The sequence below is a fragment of the Dromiciops gliroides genome, chromosome 2 (assembly GCF_019393635.1).
Source record: "Dromiciops gliroides isolate mDroGli1 chromosome 2, mDroGli1.pri, whole genome shotgun sequence".
In the NCBI taxonomy this organism is placed as follows: domain Eukaryota; kingdom Metazoa; phylum Chordata; class Mammalia; order Microbiotheria; family Microbiotheriidae; genus Dromiciops; species Dromiciops gliroides.
The window spans coordinates 78,200,081-78,218,605 of NC_057862.1; the positions used below are offsets into that span (position 1 = coordinate 78,200,081).

The following is an 18,525-nucleotide window of genomic DNA, read 5'->3' on the forward strand; positions in this document are numbered from 1 at the left end:
TCATGCATTTACTTAGAGAAAAATGAAATGGAGGGTGAGGGAGAAGGGAGAGAGATAGCTGTTACACCAAGACCTGGAAATGGACTTGATAAAGTCTTTGCATCATCTATACTATTTAAAAACTAATAATTAACACTTACTTCTAATGTAGATGTTCCCAACAGCACCCAGGCTTTCTTTCCAAAATAGAGGAAGTAGTTACACAAAACTATTGCATGTTCCTCTTTGTTTCCAAGAGTTAAATTGATGCAATGCTAAGGCATATTAAAATGAAGAAGAATACAAGCATGTATCCAGGAATGTACCAAAATTGCCCCCAAACCCCACACATCATCGCATTTATTATTCAGGTTATTATTTTACAAGTGTTAAATATGAAAATTATTTCCAAGTTCTACTTTCTTTGACCAAACTCCCTCCTTATGTTACTCCTCCCCTTCACTGAAAGCTCAGTTCATGTGCCAATTCCTATGGCAGTGGTTTCTTAACTTTAATAAGTAACACCCTGCCCCTTGATCTAACTGGAAAAGCCTTTAGTTTATTTCCATTATACATAATTCTTCCTCTTGATTTTAGATAGTTTCTTGTAGTTGACTTCTACTAAACATTGGCTCAGGTCCAAGGGAGACCTTCTAGGCTATCTGTGACCTTTATACCTGTCTTGATATAAACTTATTCTCCCAATAAAATGTGTAGAAGCTCTTGGGTCCTAAATTCTGGTTTGGATGGAGAATGTAGCACATATCATCATTAGCATTTGTATCAGGCTTCAGAGATTAGTGCAGAGCCTGGTAGTCATTGCCATAATAAAAAATTCTATGTGGTTATGCTAATTTCTGGAGCACTGAACATATTTACCATACCTGAAAATGAATGAGCTACTATTGCCAGTTTGTCAAGTAGCTTTTAATTCTTTCTAACCAATGATTTCTATAGGATGTTATAGAAATTGAAATCCATAGAATTATATATTTTCACTGTACAAAGAGTGAAATACAGTAAAAATAGCCCCTTTAAAAAGAATGGCAGGGGCATCTAGGTGGCGCAGTGGATAGAGCACTGGCCCTGGAATCAGGAGTACTTGAGTTCAAATCCGGCCTCAGACGCTTGACACTTACTTACTAGCTGTGTGACCCTGGGCAAGTCACTTAATCCCAATTGCCTCACCAAAAAAAAAAAAAAAAAAAAAGGCAAATAGCAAATACTATAAACCTTAGAGAAAAATGTGTGTGTATCTGTGTGTGCGTGTGTGTGTGAGAGAGAGAATGAGAGACAGAGAGACAGAGAGAAGGTAGATAGAGACCATGACAGAGAGAAGCCATATAAGTGGATAGAATGCTGAACTTAGAGTCAGGAGTTAGGAAGCCCTGGGTTGAAATTCCATCTCTAACATACTAATTGTGTCACCCTATACAAGTCACTTACTCTCTCACTGCCTTAGGCAATAACCTAGAATTTATCTATTAAGTCATAGAGGAGTTGTGATCTGCTTTGGTGAAGGAAGTCCCCTATGTTGACAAAAATAATTCTCACCTTATATATATTCACATGAAATATACATAAATACATAAAAATAATATACACATGTTTATGAAAATTTTAGTTGTGAAATGTACTGCTCATTACCTCTGGTGACATCCAAATATCAAAACCATCATTTTCATTCAGTGTATCCGGTAAGCAAGGAATTAAAGATACAAATCGAGCAATGATGTCCTATAAATATAACATTACAAATATTATAAATATATATAATTGCAATTATATACATTTTAAATAGATCTGTTATAAAATCTTATATAATCTTAAATATGCTATTATAAAAAGTACAAAGATTTTAAGTTTCTATTTAATATGTCATAAAGTTATTTATTGAATCTGTTTTTCTATGTCATGGGTTAGAAAATGTGATTATTAGAATGTAGGTTTATACCCACAAAAGGACGCCCTCTGGGTACTTAAATGAGAAATAGAAGAAGGTAATGTATGTCCTTCTCCATTATGCAAATAAAGGGTAATGTTATATGAAACTACTTCACTCCCATATTTTCTGTATGCACAATACCATTTCAAGATTTATCTGTCAATATACCAGCTTCAGGGACTGCCCTTAGTTTAGTACTGAGAGGAAAATTTTCTATGCCATTTTTAAAGTGGTGTGGAGACATGTTAGAACCTGAGGCCTTTCAGATTTCCACTGCAAGAAAATAATTCTTAGTTCCTGGAAGAATATGCATTGTATTCACTGTAGATTCTTAAGAGGAGAGATTCTAGAGAACTTCAAAAAGATACTGTCTGCACTCAATCCCTTCCCCTTCCTCTTTTTTTATCAACTCATAATTTTTTTCCCCAATATTAATTTTTTAAGCTTTTGAGTTCTGAATTTTTCTCTCTCCCTTCCTTCCCCCTTCCTCTTTTTTTATTCATTTGTCAATGTCATGCAGTATAGCTCCCTCATTCAACTGAAACTGCTCCCTCCAAAGTTACCAGTGATTTCTCAAATGTCAGATCTAATAAACATTTCTCAGTCTTCAACCTTCCTGACTTTTCTGAAGCCTTTGACCCTGTTGATCACTCTCTTCTCCTAGATATTCTTTCTTCTCTAGGTTTTTGTGATACTGTTCTTGGTTCTTCTTTTACCTCAGTTCATCTCCTCAGTCTTCTTTGCTTAATCATCATCTATATCCTCTCTTCTAGCTGTGAGTGTACCCCAAAGCTCTGTCCTGGACCTTTTTCTTCCTCTCAACATTTTTTTGGTGACCTTATCAGTTTACATGGACTCTCATATCTATATATCTATATATATCTATATATGTATGTACACACACACACACACATGCCCATATATATGACTGTCTCTCTCTCTCTCTCTCTCTCTCTCTCTCTTTTTTTTTTTTTGCAGGGCTTCCACTTGACCAATTATAATTTTTTTGTGTGTGAGGCAATTGGGGTTAAGCGACTTGCCCAGGGTCACACAGCTCATAAGTGTCAAGTATATGAGGTCAGATTTGAACTCAGGTACTCCTGAATCCAGGGCCAGTGCTTTATCCACTGTGCCACCTAGCTGCCCCCATATATGGATTCTCTCTTGAGTCCTAGTCTCATATTAAGAAATGTCTATTTAGACATTTTGAACTGAATGTCCCAAAGGCATCTCAGATAAAACCCAGCTTTCTACAAAAATAAAACCCACTTCTGAACTTCCCTGTTTCCTGTCAAGGGCACTGCTAAACTGGTTACCCAAGTTCACGACCTTGTAATCATCCTTGATTCTTCATTCTCCTTTACCCTCCATATCCAAATCAGTTGCCAGTTCTTGTTAATTATATTTCCACATCTACCCCATTCATCCACCTCTTTCTACTCACTTGGCCATCAAATTCATTAGTCCCTCATCTTCTCAGTGCCCCTGCTCAAGTTTCTCTCCTCTCTAATCTATCTCTCATGCTGTTGCCAAGGAGATATTCCTGAAGCACATGTGAGACCATGCCACTTTCCTACACAGTAAACTTGAGCGGTTCTTTGTTGCTTTTATGATCAGATACAAACTCCTCTGTTGGCATTTAAGGCCCTTTACAATTTGGTTCCAGCCTACCTTTTCTAGAACTCTATACAATCTAGCCAAAATTGACCTTCCTGTCACTCCTAAGACATGACATTCCATGTTCCATCTCCGTCTTTTCAAGATTGACCCTTATTCCTCAAAAACACTCACTCCTCATTGATGTCTCTTAGACTGCCTACTAGTTTCCTTCAAAGCTTAGTTCAAGCACCACTTCCTACATGAAGCCTTCCTTATTCTCCATGATGCCAGTGCCTCTGCCCTAGTGTTTATAATTTGCATATAATTATGTGTCTATATTGTCTTTGTTGATAGAATGCATACTGCTTGAGAAAAGGTGCCTTTTTGTCATCTGTCACCACACAAAGTATAGTCCCTAGCACGTTGTGGCCATTTAATATTTTGTTGTTGTTGCTTGTTTGATTGCAATCAAAAGTGTGTCTCTTTGAGGGCATAGCTATTAAAGGAGCAAAGTTGTAACTGTAGGAGAAATTAAAACTATGGAAATTTATGTATTTTAAAAATATAACACTTACAAGTGTTGCATTAGAATCACTGAGAAACAAATCCAGGAGTTGCTTAGGTGGATTTAGAGCCCTGATATATCTTGTTACTAAGATATTTGTCCCTTCATCATTGAAAACAGTTGTAATAATTCTTCTGTTTGGAAACATTGCCTTGCAATTTTTTCTGAAAATCTGTGCTCTTTGCAAAAGTGTTATATCTGGTTCATCTGTAAACTAGAATCATATTTATAAGTATAATTTAAGTTTTGCATACCATATCTTAGATAGTCATCACTTCCAAGATTATTCCCAAAAGAAAATGTCATAAGGCAAAAGGTTAAGCTAGGGTTATTATTTATTTGTATAATATAAGGTTAATTGATATATGTATAATTATTATATATAATTTTAGTTATTTATTTGTAAATAATTTACATGTCTCTTCCATCCTCTTTGAAGATACATATAAAATAACTTTGAAATACCAACCTTATCAGATACTGTATTACTGATGACAGATGATATTTGAGGCTCAATAGTAGCAAAAATGTTTAAAAAGGTACATTCTTTTAAATTCTGCCCATTGTAATCTTCTTTAGGTGAGACATATGTTTTACTCCAAGTGTATCCAAGCAAAAGTGGTGGGATATTTACTTGAAAAGTTCCACTGATCTGAAAGAAACATACCCTCCAATGCAGGATGCAATCAACTACAATCCAAGCCCAACTCTATTGTCTGCATGAGGAGCAGGCTTACATATTTACACAGCAGCCCTAACAGTCTGTGGTCACTCTACATTTGGAGAACTGCTTTCTCCCTCTTAGAGCTGCTCTTCTCTTATGGTCTCTTGGCTGCTGACCTCATAATGTCCTGGAGTAAAGAAAAGTGTTTGTTTGTTTGTTTTTTTTAAAGGAAGAGGTAGGAAGTCTGTGTAATGGAGGGAGGACCAGACTTGGCTATGAGTCCTGGTATAATTTATTAGCTCTAAGAATTGATTATACCAAGTTACTAAAGCTCTCTGAGCTTCATTTCCTTATCTGTAAAATAAGGATCTCAGTATTTGTCTTGTCTTTCTTAAAGACTTGTAGTGAGAACAAAACAAAAGCCTGCATGTGGAGGAGCTTTGTAAATGTTAAAGTACAATGCAGATGCAAATTTTGTTACTGTTGTAACTTAATAATTAGCTCCCTAAGTGATGACTCTGCTAGGTGGGGAAGTGGATAGAGTGTTGGGCCTTAAGTCAGGAAGACTCATCTTCCTCAGGTCAAATCTGGCCTCAGACACTTATTAGCTGTGTGATCCTGGGTAAGTCGCTTACCCTAGTTTGCCTCAGTTTTCTCATGTGTAAAATGAGCTAGAGAAGGAAATGGCAAAGCACTCTAGTATCCTTCCCAAGAAAACCCTAAATGGGGTGAGACACAACTGAATATGACAAAACATGAGTGGAGCTTTCCCCAGCTACATCATAACTAAGGCCTGGCTATATTGCAAAATCCAGAAAATGTTAGCCTGACAAAGAGGAAGCAACTAAGCACTGTTCTTTAAGTCCTAGCCTTCTGATGCTGGGCACTATGGCATGAGCTCTGGGGAATGATGGCAGACAGAGCTGCCACCAACATCTTGTGGTAGGAGCCTCTCAAAGTCTTGACACTCTAGGTCTTCCTCCCTGGAATTCACATAGGGTGATACAGAGTTGGAGTTGGAAGCTATGTGAGAGGCCTTTTCCAACTTGTTCATTTTACAGATGAGAAAACAGAGAAGGTAAGACCTTTGCCCAAGGACAGAGAAGTAGAATGTGGCAAGGTCAGGATTCAATCTCAAATGTGAAAAGCATGAGAAGACTATGAGGCCAAGAGGAAAAAAGGGATAAACAGATGTGCCCTATTGAAGACTTCCTCCCTGTCATTTGAGAATCCTCCCCTAAGGGTGATACCATAAGCAAATTAAGAGAGCATGGAATAGTTTATCTGTCAGATTTATGGACAGGGGAAGAATTTACAATCTAAGAAGATATATAGAGTAAAATAAAATGTTAAATAGATAATTTTGATTGTATAAAATTAAAAAACCGTTTGCACAGACAAAACCAATGCAACCAAAATTATAAAGAAAGCAAAAAAGTGGGAAAGAATTTTTGCAACAAGTATCTCTGATAAAGGCCTCATTTCTTAAATATATAGAGAACTGAGCCAAATTTATAAAAATACAAGTCATTCCCCAATTGATAAATGGTCAAAGGATATGAACAGGCAGTTTTTAGAAATCAAAGCTATCTATAGTTATATGAAAAATGCTATATAAATCACTATTGACAAGAGAAACACAAGTTAAAACAATTCTGAGGTATCATTTCACACCTATCAGAGTGGAAAATATGACAAAAAAAGAAAATACTGGATGTTGGAGGGGACGTGGGAATACTGCTAATACACTATTAATGGAGTTGTGAACAGGGATTCAACCATTCTGGAGAGCAATTTGGAACTATGCCCAAAGGGCTATAAAACACTTCATATCCTTTGATCCAGCAATACCACCACTAGGTTTATATCCCAAAGACATCCCCCCCCCAAAAGAGAAAAAGACTTATTTGTACAAAAATATTTATAGCAGTTCTTTTTGCAGTGGCTAAGTGGAAATCAAAGGAATGCCCATCAATTGGGGAATGGCTAAACAAGCTATAAGAAACGACAAGCAGGATGATTTCAGAAAGGCCTGGAAAGAGTTATATGAACTTATGTATAGTGAAGTGAGCAGAGCCAAGAGAACATTTTGCAATGACAGCAATACTGTTCAGTGAACAAACTGTGAATGATTTAACTTTTCTCAGCAATGCAATGATCCAAGACAATCCCAAAATGATGAAGCATACTATCCCTTTCCAAAGAAAGAACTGATATTGACTGAACATAGACTGAAGCATGCTATTTTTCACTTTCATTTTTCTTTTATTCATGTTTTCTTATAAAAATGACTAATATGGTAGTATTTTACATAATTTTACATGTATAACCTATATCTGATTTCAGAGAGGGAGAAGAAGAGGGAGGAAAGGAGGGATAGAATTTGGAGCTCAAAACTTTAAATAAAAATGTTTATTGTAAAAAAAGAATTCTCCCCTTCTCCATATTTGAGAGCATCAGAAAGTACTATCTCAGGATGGCTGTATATCATGATGGTTTGGGAGCTTAGGAATGCAGCAGTGGGACTGGAGAGAGTCTGGTTTCAGGGAGAATGCAAATTCTTGTGATTCTGGCAACTGGATGGAATTTTGGAAAGGAATAAAAGGATCAGATTCCTTTTAGGAATGAGTCTTCCAGGAACTGGATAGTTCCTTAAGATAGAGGAAGCGAAACACTAGGCAGTAGCCTGGGGATTTGGAAATGTCTGTTGTGCTGATGTTTTTGGAGCAGTAGCAAACACTCTAAGTTTATAATACATTGTAGTCCCTTCTCCTTGTTTTCATTCGATTAGCAGAGGTTAGATGGACAGTGCTGCATTCCCTGGTACTAAGGGAGCTATCAATAAAAATCAGGCCAGTCAGAGAGGGTGTACCAGTCAATTAAAGTAACTGATGACTGGTCTGATACTGATTGCTATGTCAGCAAATAACACTTGTGGGAAGACAGAGAGGAAGCACAGATCAGAATTATTTTTTTCATTCCATTAGTGTTAAACTTCATAATATAGACCTGAAATATATCCTTCAAAGGCCTATAGAAGAGAAAATCCTTCCTTGATAGCTCTTTTCTGTAAAAGATCCAAATGCTTCAAACTCTGTTTCCATCTACAGAGAGCATTCCTAAGCATGCTCCTCCCTCAGATCTATTGATCAGATAATTGAAGAAAAAAAAGGAAAAAAAGGAAGATGTATTTTTCTCAAGTAAAATTTGGCATTTTTAGTCTAATAGTCTTTTGGTAATACCTTTGGTTGTTGTAGAAGAGCAGAGAAAGGGAAAATAACTGATCCAAGCCAATTCTTTCTTATATATGAGTGACCACTGCAGCCCTTTAGACAATGATCCTAATAAGAAAAATAATTATGATTTATTGTACATTCATTTATATAATATTCACCAGGCCTGCCAATAATTGCAAACAATTTGATCATTGCACATTTAAAAAATGTATTACATTTAGTTATTGTACATATCTTTCAGTGGCTTGTTTAACATATGGTTGATGGTTGAATATGTGAAAACTTGCCTATTCCCTTCTATTATCCTATTTGAGGATGCCCTCAATTTGTATAGGGATAATTCCCACAAAGATTTTGTACAGTTGGAAGAGAAGCATTAAAATGTGTAACTGTTAATTTTACTATTCAGTCTAGAATGATGAAGGTGTATAAGCATACAGCAACTTGCTTTCTTGGTAGTGTATTGATCTCCTGAATCTTTGCTATGTGAACATTGAACCCAAAGCTGGAGGTGGGCTTGCCTTGTTACGTCGAGATACACACAGCTTTATTCTGCTTTCAAGTGAACTAGCTTTAAGCCTTTTGGCAATAAGCAGTAAGCAAATAGGGGGATGTAAACACCAGGGAGAGTAGGAAGAAAAATTATTGGAGGGGCACCAGGGAGGAAGACACAGAAAAAAAATAACAGAAAAAGGGATGCTTTAGGGAAGACATAGGACCAGTGATACACGAAAACTAATCTCATGCTAATCAGTTTTCATTCATATTTCATTCCTTGGAAATTGTTTTAAAATGTATTAAGAGTATTAGTATTATTCCTTACCTCATGTTTTTCAATCACTGTTTCATCAAAGATGTTGACATATATATTATCTTTTATTTTAGATAAGTTTGAGAAGCTGTAATCATGTCCCGGTGAGCTAAAAGAAAGAATGGAATATTTTAACTGTTTCTTCCTCTTAGAAATCCCTCCTTTTTTTCTTAAGAGAACCATTCATAATATACTATGCAAGTATCCATATTCCTTTATTGCAGAAAATATGGTAGTGGAGTAAAACAGTGCTTTAAGTTTAAAAGGAAACTAGACAGAAGCTCTGTCATTTGCAGTTTTCAGCATTTTCCTTTATGTCATTCCTTTATGTCACAACAATCTTTATATGAAAAAAAGTAACTAGATTTAAAAATAGTAAGCAGAAGTACTGTGGCCATGTGTACATGCAGCAACCAAATTGATTCTGGCACGATACGTTGCCTATGTTCCCTGACCATGCCTGCACTCTGTGCCTAGTCCTAGAATGTCATGCTCTTTTCTACTCTCCCCTCTATCTTTGCCTGTTGACATTCTATCCATCCTTCAAGTTCAAATGTCACCTCTTCCATTATCCTTTTAGATCCCCTAGCTAGAAATAATACCTACCTCATCTGATTTCATGGCATAGTTTACTAATTTGATAAAAATCCTAGTACCCATATGTTGCCTTTTTAACTATTTGACTTATTTCCCCAGGCACTGGAAATGTCAGTGATTCACTCCACTGTGTCTCTCACATCTGTTCCCTAGTCTTTATTCACACTGCTATCACCTTAGGTTGGGGATATATGGGGTATTCAGGAGTATCATCACCTTTAGTTTGAGGGTTTGCTGAGCCCTTTTCAGGGCTGCTTATCCACCTTTGGTATCTGACTAGATTTTAAAATGCTTGCAGATACCCTTTGACCCAGCAATACCACTTTTGGTATTGATCAGAGAGATCATGGAAAAGGGAAAAGGACCCACATGTACAAAAATATTTATAGCTGCTCTTTATGTGGTGGCAAGGAATTGGAAGTTGAGGGGATGCCCATCAGTTGGGGAATGCCTGGACAAGTTGTGGTATATGGATGTAATCGAATACTACTGTGCTGTAAGAAACAATGAGCAGGAGGAGTTTAGAGAAACCTGGAGGGTCTTGCATGGGATGATGATGAGTGAGATGAGCAGAACCAGAAGAACATTGTACACAGTATCATCAACATTGTGTATTGATCTACTGTGATGGACTCGATTCTTCTCACCAACGCAATGGTATAGAAGAGTTCCAGGGGACTCATGATGGAAGAGGATCTCCAAATCCAGGGGAAAAAAAAGAACTGTGGAGTATAGATGCTGATTGAACCATACTATTTCTTTTGTTTTTGGTGCTGTTGTTTTTCTATTTTGATGTTTTTCCTCATTGCTCTGATTTTTCTCTTATAACATGACTAATGCAGAAATAAGTTTAATGTTATTATATATATATATATATATATATATATATATATATATATATATATAACCTATATCAGATTACCTGCTATCTAGGGGAGGGGGGGAGGGAGGGAGAAAAATCTGAAATTGGAAAGCTTGTATAAACAAATGTTGAGAACTATCTTTACATGTAACTGGAAAAAAATAAAATACTTTTATCAGAAAAAAATGCTTGCAGAAGAGCTGTGGCCATGTGTATATACTGCCAAGATTTTATTAGATCCATTATGTGATCATTTAAAAATGAAACACTTTAGCTCCATGTCCATTCCTAGTACTGTTTTTGTCCATCATCTTGTCAATTTTACCTCCCCATGCCTCCCTGCTGTTCCTCCTCTCTACTCACAAAGTCACACCACAAATCCTCCTTGCCTCTTGCCCTTATTATTCTTTTTAAAAATTTTTATTTTTTGCCCTTATTATTCTACTAGCCTTCTAATTGGTCTCCATGGTTCTAGACTCTTCCCCTCTCAAATCCATTTTCCATGTAGCTGACAAAACTATGACCTTCAGAAAGCCTTATTCATCCACTTCCTACCCAAACCTTCAGCGGCTTCTTAACTGTTTCTAGGATAAAATACAGCCAGACATTTAGAGCCTTCCAGTCTGGCCCCTACCTACCTTTCCAGCCCTTTTGTATTACTCCTTTTCAGGCACTCATGCTATTATATGTTTCCTAAATTCAATATTCCATTTCTCCTTTTCATGCATGCCTCACCCCCATGCCAATCCTCTCACTTCCTGGGCTTCCCTCCTCTTCTCAGAATTATTTTTTTTCTTCAAGTTTTAACTCAGATGCCACTTTCACAATGCAGCTCCCATTTTTCCAGATGCTCATGCTCATTCCTTCCACAAATTACCTTGCATACACTTATTCTGAGAGTGGGTAGAGAGCTAAAGAATCCAGAAATCTTGGGTTTGAATTCCAGCTCCTAGGCACACTGGCATTGTGACCCTGGGTAATTCACTTAACCTCCCAGTGCCTTAGGCAACTCTTTAAAACAATAAACTGGATGAACAGTTGCTGACCAGCATTGATAAAAGTTTTCTCACCTAGAGCCCCCCATTTCAATAAAATTACAAATTAAGACCTCTTCTCCCGCCACAAATCCCAAAGATGTTATGTCCTTAGTAGAATGTAAGCTTCTTGAAGGCAGAGTCTGTCTCAGTTGTCCTTCTATCCTCAGCATTTAAGGCATTAACAAATGTATGTCATATTATGCTGCATTTATTATAATGTATCATAATTTTTGGAAGACATGGGGAAGGAATATACATTTATTAAGTGACTATTATGTTCCAGTTACTGTGTTAAGCACTTTACAAATAATATTTAGGACATGGCTAAGTAGTTAGGGGAAAATATTTCTTTGTAAAGCTCAGTCTAATAACTACATTTTTTGTTTTGTTTTTTTGTTTTTGTTTTCGTTTGTTTTTTTGGTGAGGCAATTGGGGTTAAGTGACTTGCCTAGGGTCACACAGCTAGTAATTGTTAAGTGTCTAAGGTCGGATTTGAACTCAGGTCCTCCTGAATCCAGGGCCGGTGCTCTATCCACTGCGCCACCTAGCTGCCTCTTAGTAACTACATTTTTAATTAACAGTACTCTTTTCTATTATGGCTTTATATTAAGAAAAAAAGTAAATGCCATATCCAAAGTTACTTGAGAAAGTTCAGTCTAAAAGCTGAAATGCCAATTTGCAAAAAAATTAAATGTAGCCTATTGAAATATTTTCTCATTTTTAACAAATGGTATATAGTAGTGATTTGTTTTAACTGAGGTATGAGGGTGAAGGTAGTAGGTCTGGTATTAGAAAAGATGGATTCTAACTTACGTAAAATCTACTATAATTTCTTCATTCCAACATGGATGAGATCCATTGGCAGTGTCAGTTTGATAAACAGTGTGCTGAAAAGAAACTTCTACAAAAGGGCGTACAGCATCCTAAAATACATAATAAACATCGACTAGATTTCCTAAGATTTTAAAGAAAGTTATTTTAGGTTATCTAATTGCAAAGGCAATAAGGCGAGAAAAGCAGTCACTTGGTTACTGCTGACAATTTGATAGTGTGTTTTGCTAGGACTACCCTCCTTGCCTGTACTTCCCCACCCACTTACTTTTCAACCCCTTGTAATCAGGCTTTTCTACCTCTATCACTTGATTAAAGTTTTTCTCTTAAAGACTGCCCTAGATTTCTTAATTTAGCAATCTGTTTTTGCTTTCTCAGTCTTCATTCATTTGATCTCCTTGTAGTTTTGGATATTGTCAATCACATCTCCTTCCCCAGACTTCCATGTCTCTTTTTTTGTTTGTTTGTTTTGTTTTTAGTGAGGCAATTGGGCTTAAGTGACTTGCTCAGGGTCACACAACTAGTAAGTATTAAGTGTCTGAGGCCAGATTTGAACTCAGGTACTCCTGACTCCAGGGCCGGTGCCATGTCTCTTTTTTAAAAAGTTGCCCTTCTCTCTAACTCACCCTTCTATCTGCCTTGATAGATCAACCTCTGAAACCTAGCCTCTTAGCATAAGCAATTTTCAGAGTGAACATCTTTCAATACATGCTTTCATTCACTGATCTATTCCCTTGATTTCAAAAAGCAGTTCTATACACATGACTCTCAAAGCTATTTATCCAGCCCCAATATCTTTCTTGAATTCCAGTTCAGCATCACTTAATGTCTGTTGAATATCTCTATTGTGATGTTTTGTAATTCAAATTCAGTGTCCAAAATGAAAGGTATGATCTTCCCCCTTCAATCCAATTCTTCTCCAACTGCTGAGTCACCTAGACTTTCTCACTTACATTCATTACCTTTATTCTTTCCTCTCCCTCATTTCTGATTAGTTGACAAATTTTTTACTGTATGTCCATCATGCCTCTTGCATCTGACTTCTATCTATGCATTCTAGCACAATAATATTTCAGGCCCTCATCAACTCTTTCCAAGACTCTTCTAATAGCCTCCTAATTACTCTCCCTGCCTCCATTCTCTGTCCTCCTCAATTCATCCTCTATCCCTTGGAAAAAAATGTTCTTAAGGTATTGATCTAAGGTACTAGAGTATCCCTACTCAAAAGCACAGACTGGCTCCCTACTGCCTATAAGAGAAAACATAGGGGCAGCTAGGTGGCACAGTGGATAGAGCACCGGCCCTGGAGTCAGGAGTACCTGAGTTCAAATCCTGACTCAGACATTTAACATTTACTAGCTGTGTGACCCTGGGCAAGTCACTTAACCCCAATTGCCTCACTAAAAAAAAAAAGTCTCTACCCTAACTTTTCAGCCTTACTTCATATTACTTAACTTTATAATCTCTGTGTTCTGGATAAATTGTACCACTAGTTATTTCCCAAAATCAGTATTTAGTCCCTTATATTTGTACAATGGCCATAAGCTTAGAATGCATTTTCATCTCATCTTCTTATAAATCTTGCTTTTCCTTCAAGGCTCAACTCATTTATCTCCTATGAAAAACATTTTTTCTGATTTCTCCCTCCTTGAATGACCTTAAATTTATTTATCTGTATACATATTTTGTCCTCTTCTTTCCCCACCCCACCCCCATTTAAACTCCTTCGGGATTAAGACTATCTCATTTTTATCTTTATATCTCCCAAATCTAGTGCAATGCCTTGCATATAGGTGTTCAATAAATGTCTGTTGAATTGAACTTGCTAGTTGCTTAGACAATCAATACTTTCTATAGTAATGTTTTCTATATTACCTGTTCCTGAAATATTCAGTACTTATCTCATTTAAGAGCTCCACTGTGGCAACTGACTTGTTTGATTCTTTATGTCTGACCCGAGATATAGAAGACAGCAAATATGTGGGTATATCCAAGGTCCTTTAGGAACAAAAAAACAAACGGTGAAGATACATACATTTTGAGTAATTTTTAGTAATGACAAATTGTTGGGTTCCTGTTTGTGCTTTCAAAGATATAGTTGAGAGTTATTTATAGCTGTTCACATATGATAAAGCAGCCAGGAAGTACAGTGGATACAAGGCAGAACCTAAAGTCAGGAAAAGCTGCTTTTGAATGCTGTTTCAGACATTCACTAGATATATGACTAAGTCACTTCACCTTCTCTGTATTTCAGTTTTCTTATCTGTAAAATAAGTAAAAAGAGTACCTACTTCCCAAGGTGTTGGGAGGATCAAATAAGTTAACATATGTAAAGTACTTTGTAAACTATGAAGTTCTAGATAAATGCTAACAATGACCATGATGATGTTAAAGAGTATTTTTCTTTTGAGAGGCAATGAGTGTTAAGTGACTTGCCCAGGGTCACACAGCTATTAAGTGTCAAGTGTCTGAGTCCGGATTTGAACTCAGGTCCTCCTAAATCCAGGGCCAGTGCTTTATCCACTGTGCCACCTAGCTGCCCCAAGAGTATTTCTCTGAATTCCTATTTCTTTTCTATTTAAGTGAACAGAACTGGACAATCTGAGATTGTTGCCCTAGAACCCAACAAAAAATCCAAGACCTTTACACTATGACTCAGAACAGTACGTGAATATTTAACTGAGACACTACTTTTGTTCCACAGTTGATCAACACGCAATGTTGTTGATATTGTGTACAATGTTCTCCTGGTTCTGCTCATCTCACTCAGCATCAGTTCATGTAAATCTTTGCAAAAGTTTTTGTATATTTTTTGTGTTTTGACCACAGATTCCCCCACCTACCAAGAAAAGCATGGTAGGACTGGGCGAAGCTGACAATTTTTAAGGCACCCTTTCTAGCCCCTTCCTCATACCAGGAGATGATCAGTGCAGTCCTTAAAAATGCTGATCAGACACCCAGAGGGCTGCTGAATCCCACTGCTGCTTCAGTTCAGGGAGAAGATGACCCTATGGCCTGAACCACCTGTGCACAGGATTGTTACTACAGCTCCTAGCGAATCTACTCTGCTGCTTCATCACTTACCTGTCACTACAGGACTTTTAGATGGGTAAAAACTGTAAAGTAGTATGGGTGATGTCGTTTGACTTGTGCATAAATTGGATTTAAGTGAGGCAGTTGCATGAAGTTGTTGGCCTCACTCTTTCTTCCAGAGTCAAAGTCCAGTGGCAACAAAAAAGTCAAGATGACTGGTGATGACTCAGGATGCAGTGAATGACCTTGGTGTCTCTGATGTCTAACCAACCACCTGCTGAAGCCACCTTCATAGCCATTGGAACAAATTGTTCTCATCTGTCCGTTCTACAAAGGGAAGTCTTCACATGCTTAGAGTAGATACCCCCTAACTCACTGAAAGGTTTGGGACTCCTTGGTAACCTTCAATCTGATTTAGCCAGTCTGCCAAAATAGTTTTCCAGGGTGTGGCTGCTGCACATATTAGTTTCTTGGAGCCACAGGTAAAAGTTGGGTGAATCAGGTAGAGACACCAAAGGTGGAAAGCAGTCCTAAAAAGAGCACAGCAGCTCTCATATCAGAAGTACTAGTCTTTCCTCAACACCCCTGCACCCTAAGGTGGACAATATACATCCTTGTCATACTCTTCTTCCAGTATTAAACCAATCAGTTGTTTCATGTTAAGTTCAAACTGTTGCTTCTTGAACTGCATACAGGTTCCTCAGGAGACAAGTAAGATGATTTGGTATTCCCATCTCTTTGAGGACTTGCTACATTTTGTTGTGATCTACATAGTCAAAGTCTTTAGTGTAGTCAATGAAGCAGAAGTAGATATTTTTCTGAAACTCCCTTGTTTTCTCCATGATCCAGAAAATGTTGGCAATTTGATCTCTACTTCTTCTGCCTCTTTGAAAACCACTCTGCTCTTCTGGATTTTGCTGAAGCCTAGCTTGCAGAATCTTAAGCATAATCTTGCTGGCGTATGAAATGGGTGCAATTGTTTGATAGTCTGAACATTCTTTGGCATTGCCCTTCTTTAGGATCGGAATATAAATTGACCAGGGCAGCTAGGTGGCGCAGTGGATAAAGCATCGGTCCTAGATTCAGGAGGACCTGAGTTCAAATCTGTCCTCAGACACTTGACACTTACTAGCTGTGTGACCCTGGGCAAGTCACTTAACCCCCATTGCCCCTCCCCACACACAAAAGAAGGAATTATTTAAAAAGAATAGAAACTGACCTTTTGCAAACAAGTAGCCACTGTTGAGTTTTTCAAATTTGCTGCATACTAAGTGCAACAGTTTAACAGCATCATCTTTTAGGATTTTAAATAGCTCAGCTGGAATTCTATCACCTCCATTAGCCTTATTATTAGCAATGCTTCCCAAGGCCCACTTGACTTTATTCTCCAGGATGTCTAGCTCTAGATCAATAACCACATCATTGCGGTTATCAGTGATATTAAGAACTTTCTTATATAATTCTTTGGTGTATTCTTGCCACCTTTCCTCCATCTCTTCTACTTCTGTGAAGTCCCTACCACTTTGTCTTTTATCATGCCCATTTTTGCATGAAATGTTCCCTCGATATCTCTAATTTTCTCAAAGAGATATTGTCTTTTATTTCTTTGCATTGCTCATTTAAGAAAACCTTCTTACCTCTCCTTGCATTCAATTCAGTTGGATATATCATTCCCTTTCTCATTTCCCTTTTGCTTTCCTTCTTTCCTCAGCTATTTGTAAAGCCTCACGAGAGAGCCATCTCACTCCCTTGCTCTTCTTTTTCTTTGAAGTGTATTTTGTTGTTGCCTCCTGTACAATAATGTAAACCTCTGTCCATAGTTCTTCAGGCATTGTATCTACCAGAACTAATCCCTTAAATCTATTCATCACTTCTACTTCATATTCATAAGGAACATTATTTAGTTCATACTTATGTGGTCTGATGATATATAGAGATCTGGTCACATCACTTCTATGCTTAACAGTTGTCACCAGCTCTTTATCACCTACAAAGTAAAATTTGAACTTCTTTGGCTGACATTCAAGGCCTTCCAATCTAGTGACATGCTACCTTTATAGGTTTTTGTCATACAACTCATTGCCATGTATTTAAAACTTTTGTCAAACTAGACTTATCTCTTCCCACTCCCCTCATCTTTGGCCCACCCCACCCTCAATGACCTTTGCTCTTACTCTTTTCTATGCCTGGGATAAGATCCCTCACTCTCTTTGCCTGTTGAATTCCTATCATCCCTTAAAGCTGAAATTAAATTCCAGTCCTCTTATAAGGCCTTGCCTGCTTTCCCAAGCTGATAATGGCCTATTCTTGTGATACCTACAGTCTGGGTCACACTGACCTGTTTGTGTTCCTCACCCAGACTGTAGGTATCACAAAAATAGGGACCATGGCCCATCTACATTTGATGACTGAATCAAAAGTTTTTCTGGTCCAGAATTTTTTCTCATTCATTTTCCCATGTTACATGAAGCAGCAGTTCAATACTTATCATCAATAGCACCAAGTCAATGTAGAGATGTCTACAATTTCTCCACCCCCCAGCAGCCCTAAGTAGGCCTTACCGGCTCACAGCGGGCTTCCTTGAGGGGATGTTATAAGCTCTCAGGATTCTGACCAGAAGGTGAATGTCCCCATCACCAATCGTTTGTGCTGCTACTTTCTTCCTTTCCCTTCTCTGAGGCTTTAAATTTCTTCGTCGTTCTACAAGCTTGCAAATGGCGTGTTTTAGCTGGCTAAGGAATTCACAGCAATCAGCCATATGTGCAACATCTGCCACATTTTAAAAACTAACCTCATTTTTACTTTGTCATTCATTACAAATAGAAGTCTTATTTTGAGCTTTACATGTACCTACTTCATGTTTCTTTGGACATGTTTCCTTTGATACAAAGTGAAGAAAAAAGGGCATGGTGGTTTAAGTAAAACATTATGTTACTTTTATATGTGACAAGAATTAGCCTAGTTAAAGAGTGCTGGATTTTAATCAGAGCCCAAATCCCTACTCTGTCACTTACCTGTATGATCTTGGGTAAGTCACAAACCTCTCTGGGTTCAGTAAAATGAAGGAGGAGGGCATAGAATCAATTCCCTTCCATCTCCAAGTTATGATTCGATGTGTGATGAAGTTATTTATATAGCTCTTAAAGCAGAAATTGTTAACCATTCATGCTGCTTATACAAAATTCGAAATAGTAATAAACTTCATCACCCTAACCAAATCACCTCCATGTTAGCAAAACAGATTAAAAACACTGCCACAAAAGGCATGCAGGCAGCTTTGAGAAATAGTTTTCTCTGTCTGATTACTTGTCGCACCTGAGAGGGTTCCCAGGACCCGTGGTAACCACGTTCCTGTTCTTAGCCCCT

At 37.5% G+C, this 18,525-nt stretch overlaps 1 protein-coding gene across 1 annotated transcript in view; it reads right to left on the reverse strand.

The window, feature by feature from the left end:
- CC2D2B (coiled-coil and C2 domain containing 2B) overlaps nucleotides 1-18,525 on the reverse strand; it is a 110,995-nt gene that overhangs the window by 22,557 nt on the left and 69,913 nt on the right. Inside the window, 9 exon segments of the mRNA XM_043989534.1 lie at nucleotides 141-254; nucleotides 1,627-1,716; nucleotides 4,099-4,302; nucleotides 4,558-4,740; nucleotides 7,995-8,093; nucleotides 8,812-8,908; nucleotides 12,109-12,241; nucleotides 14,024-14,124; nucleotides 17,721-17,891. Of these exon segments, the coding sequence (XP_043845469.1) occupies nucleotides 141-254; nucleotides 1,627-1,716; nucleotides 4,099-4,302; nucleotides 4,558-4,740; nucleotides 7,995-8,093; nucleotides 8,812-8,908; nucleotides 12,109-12,241; nucleotides 14,024-14,124; nucleotides 17,721-17,891 (1,192 nt within the window).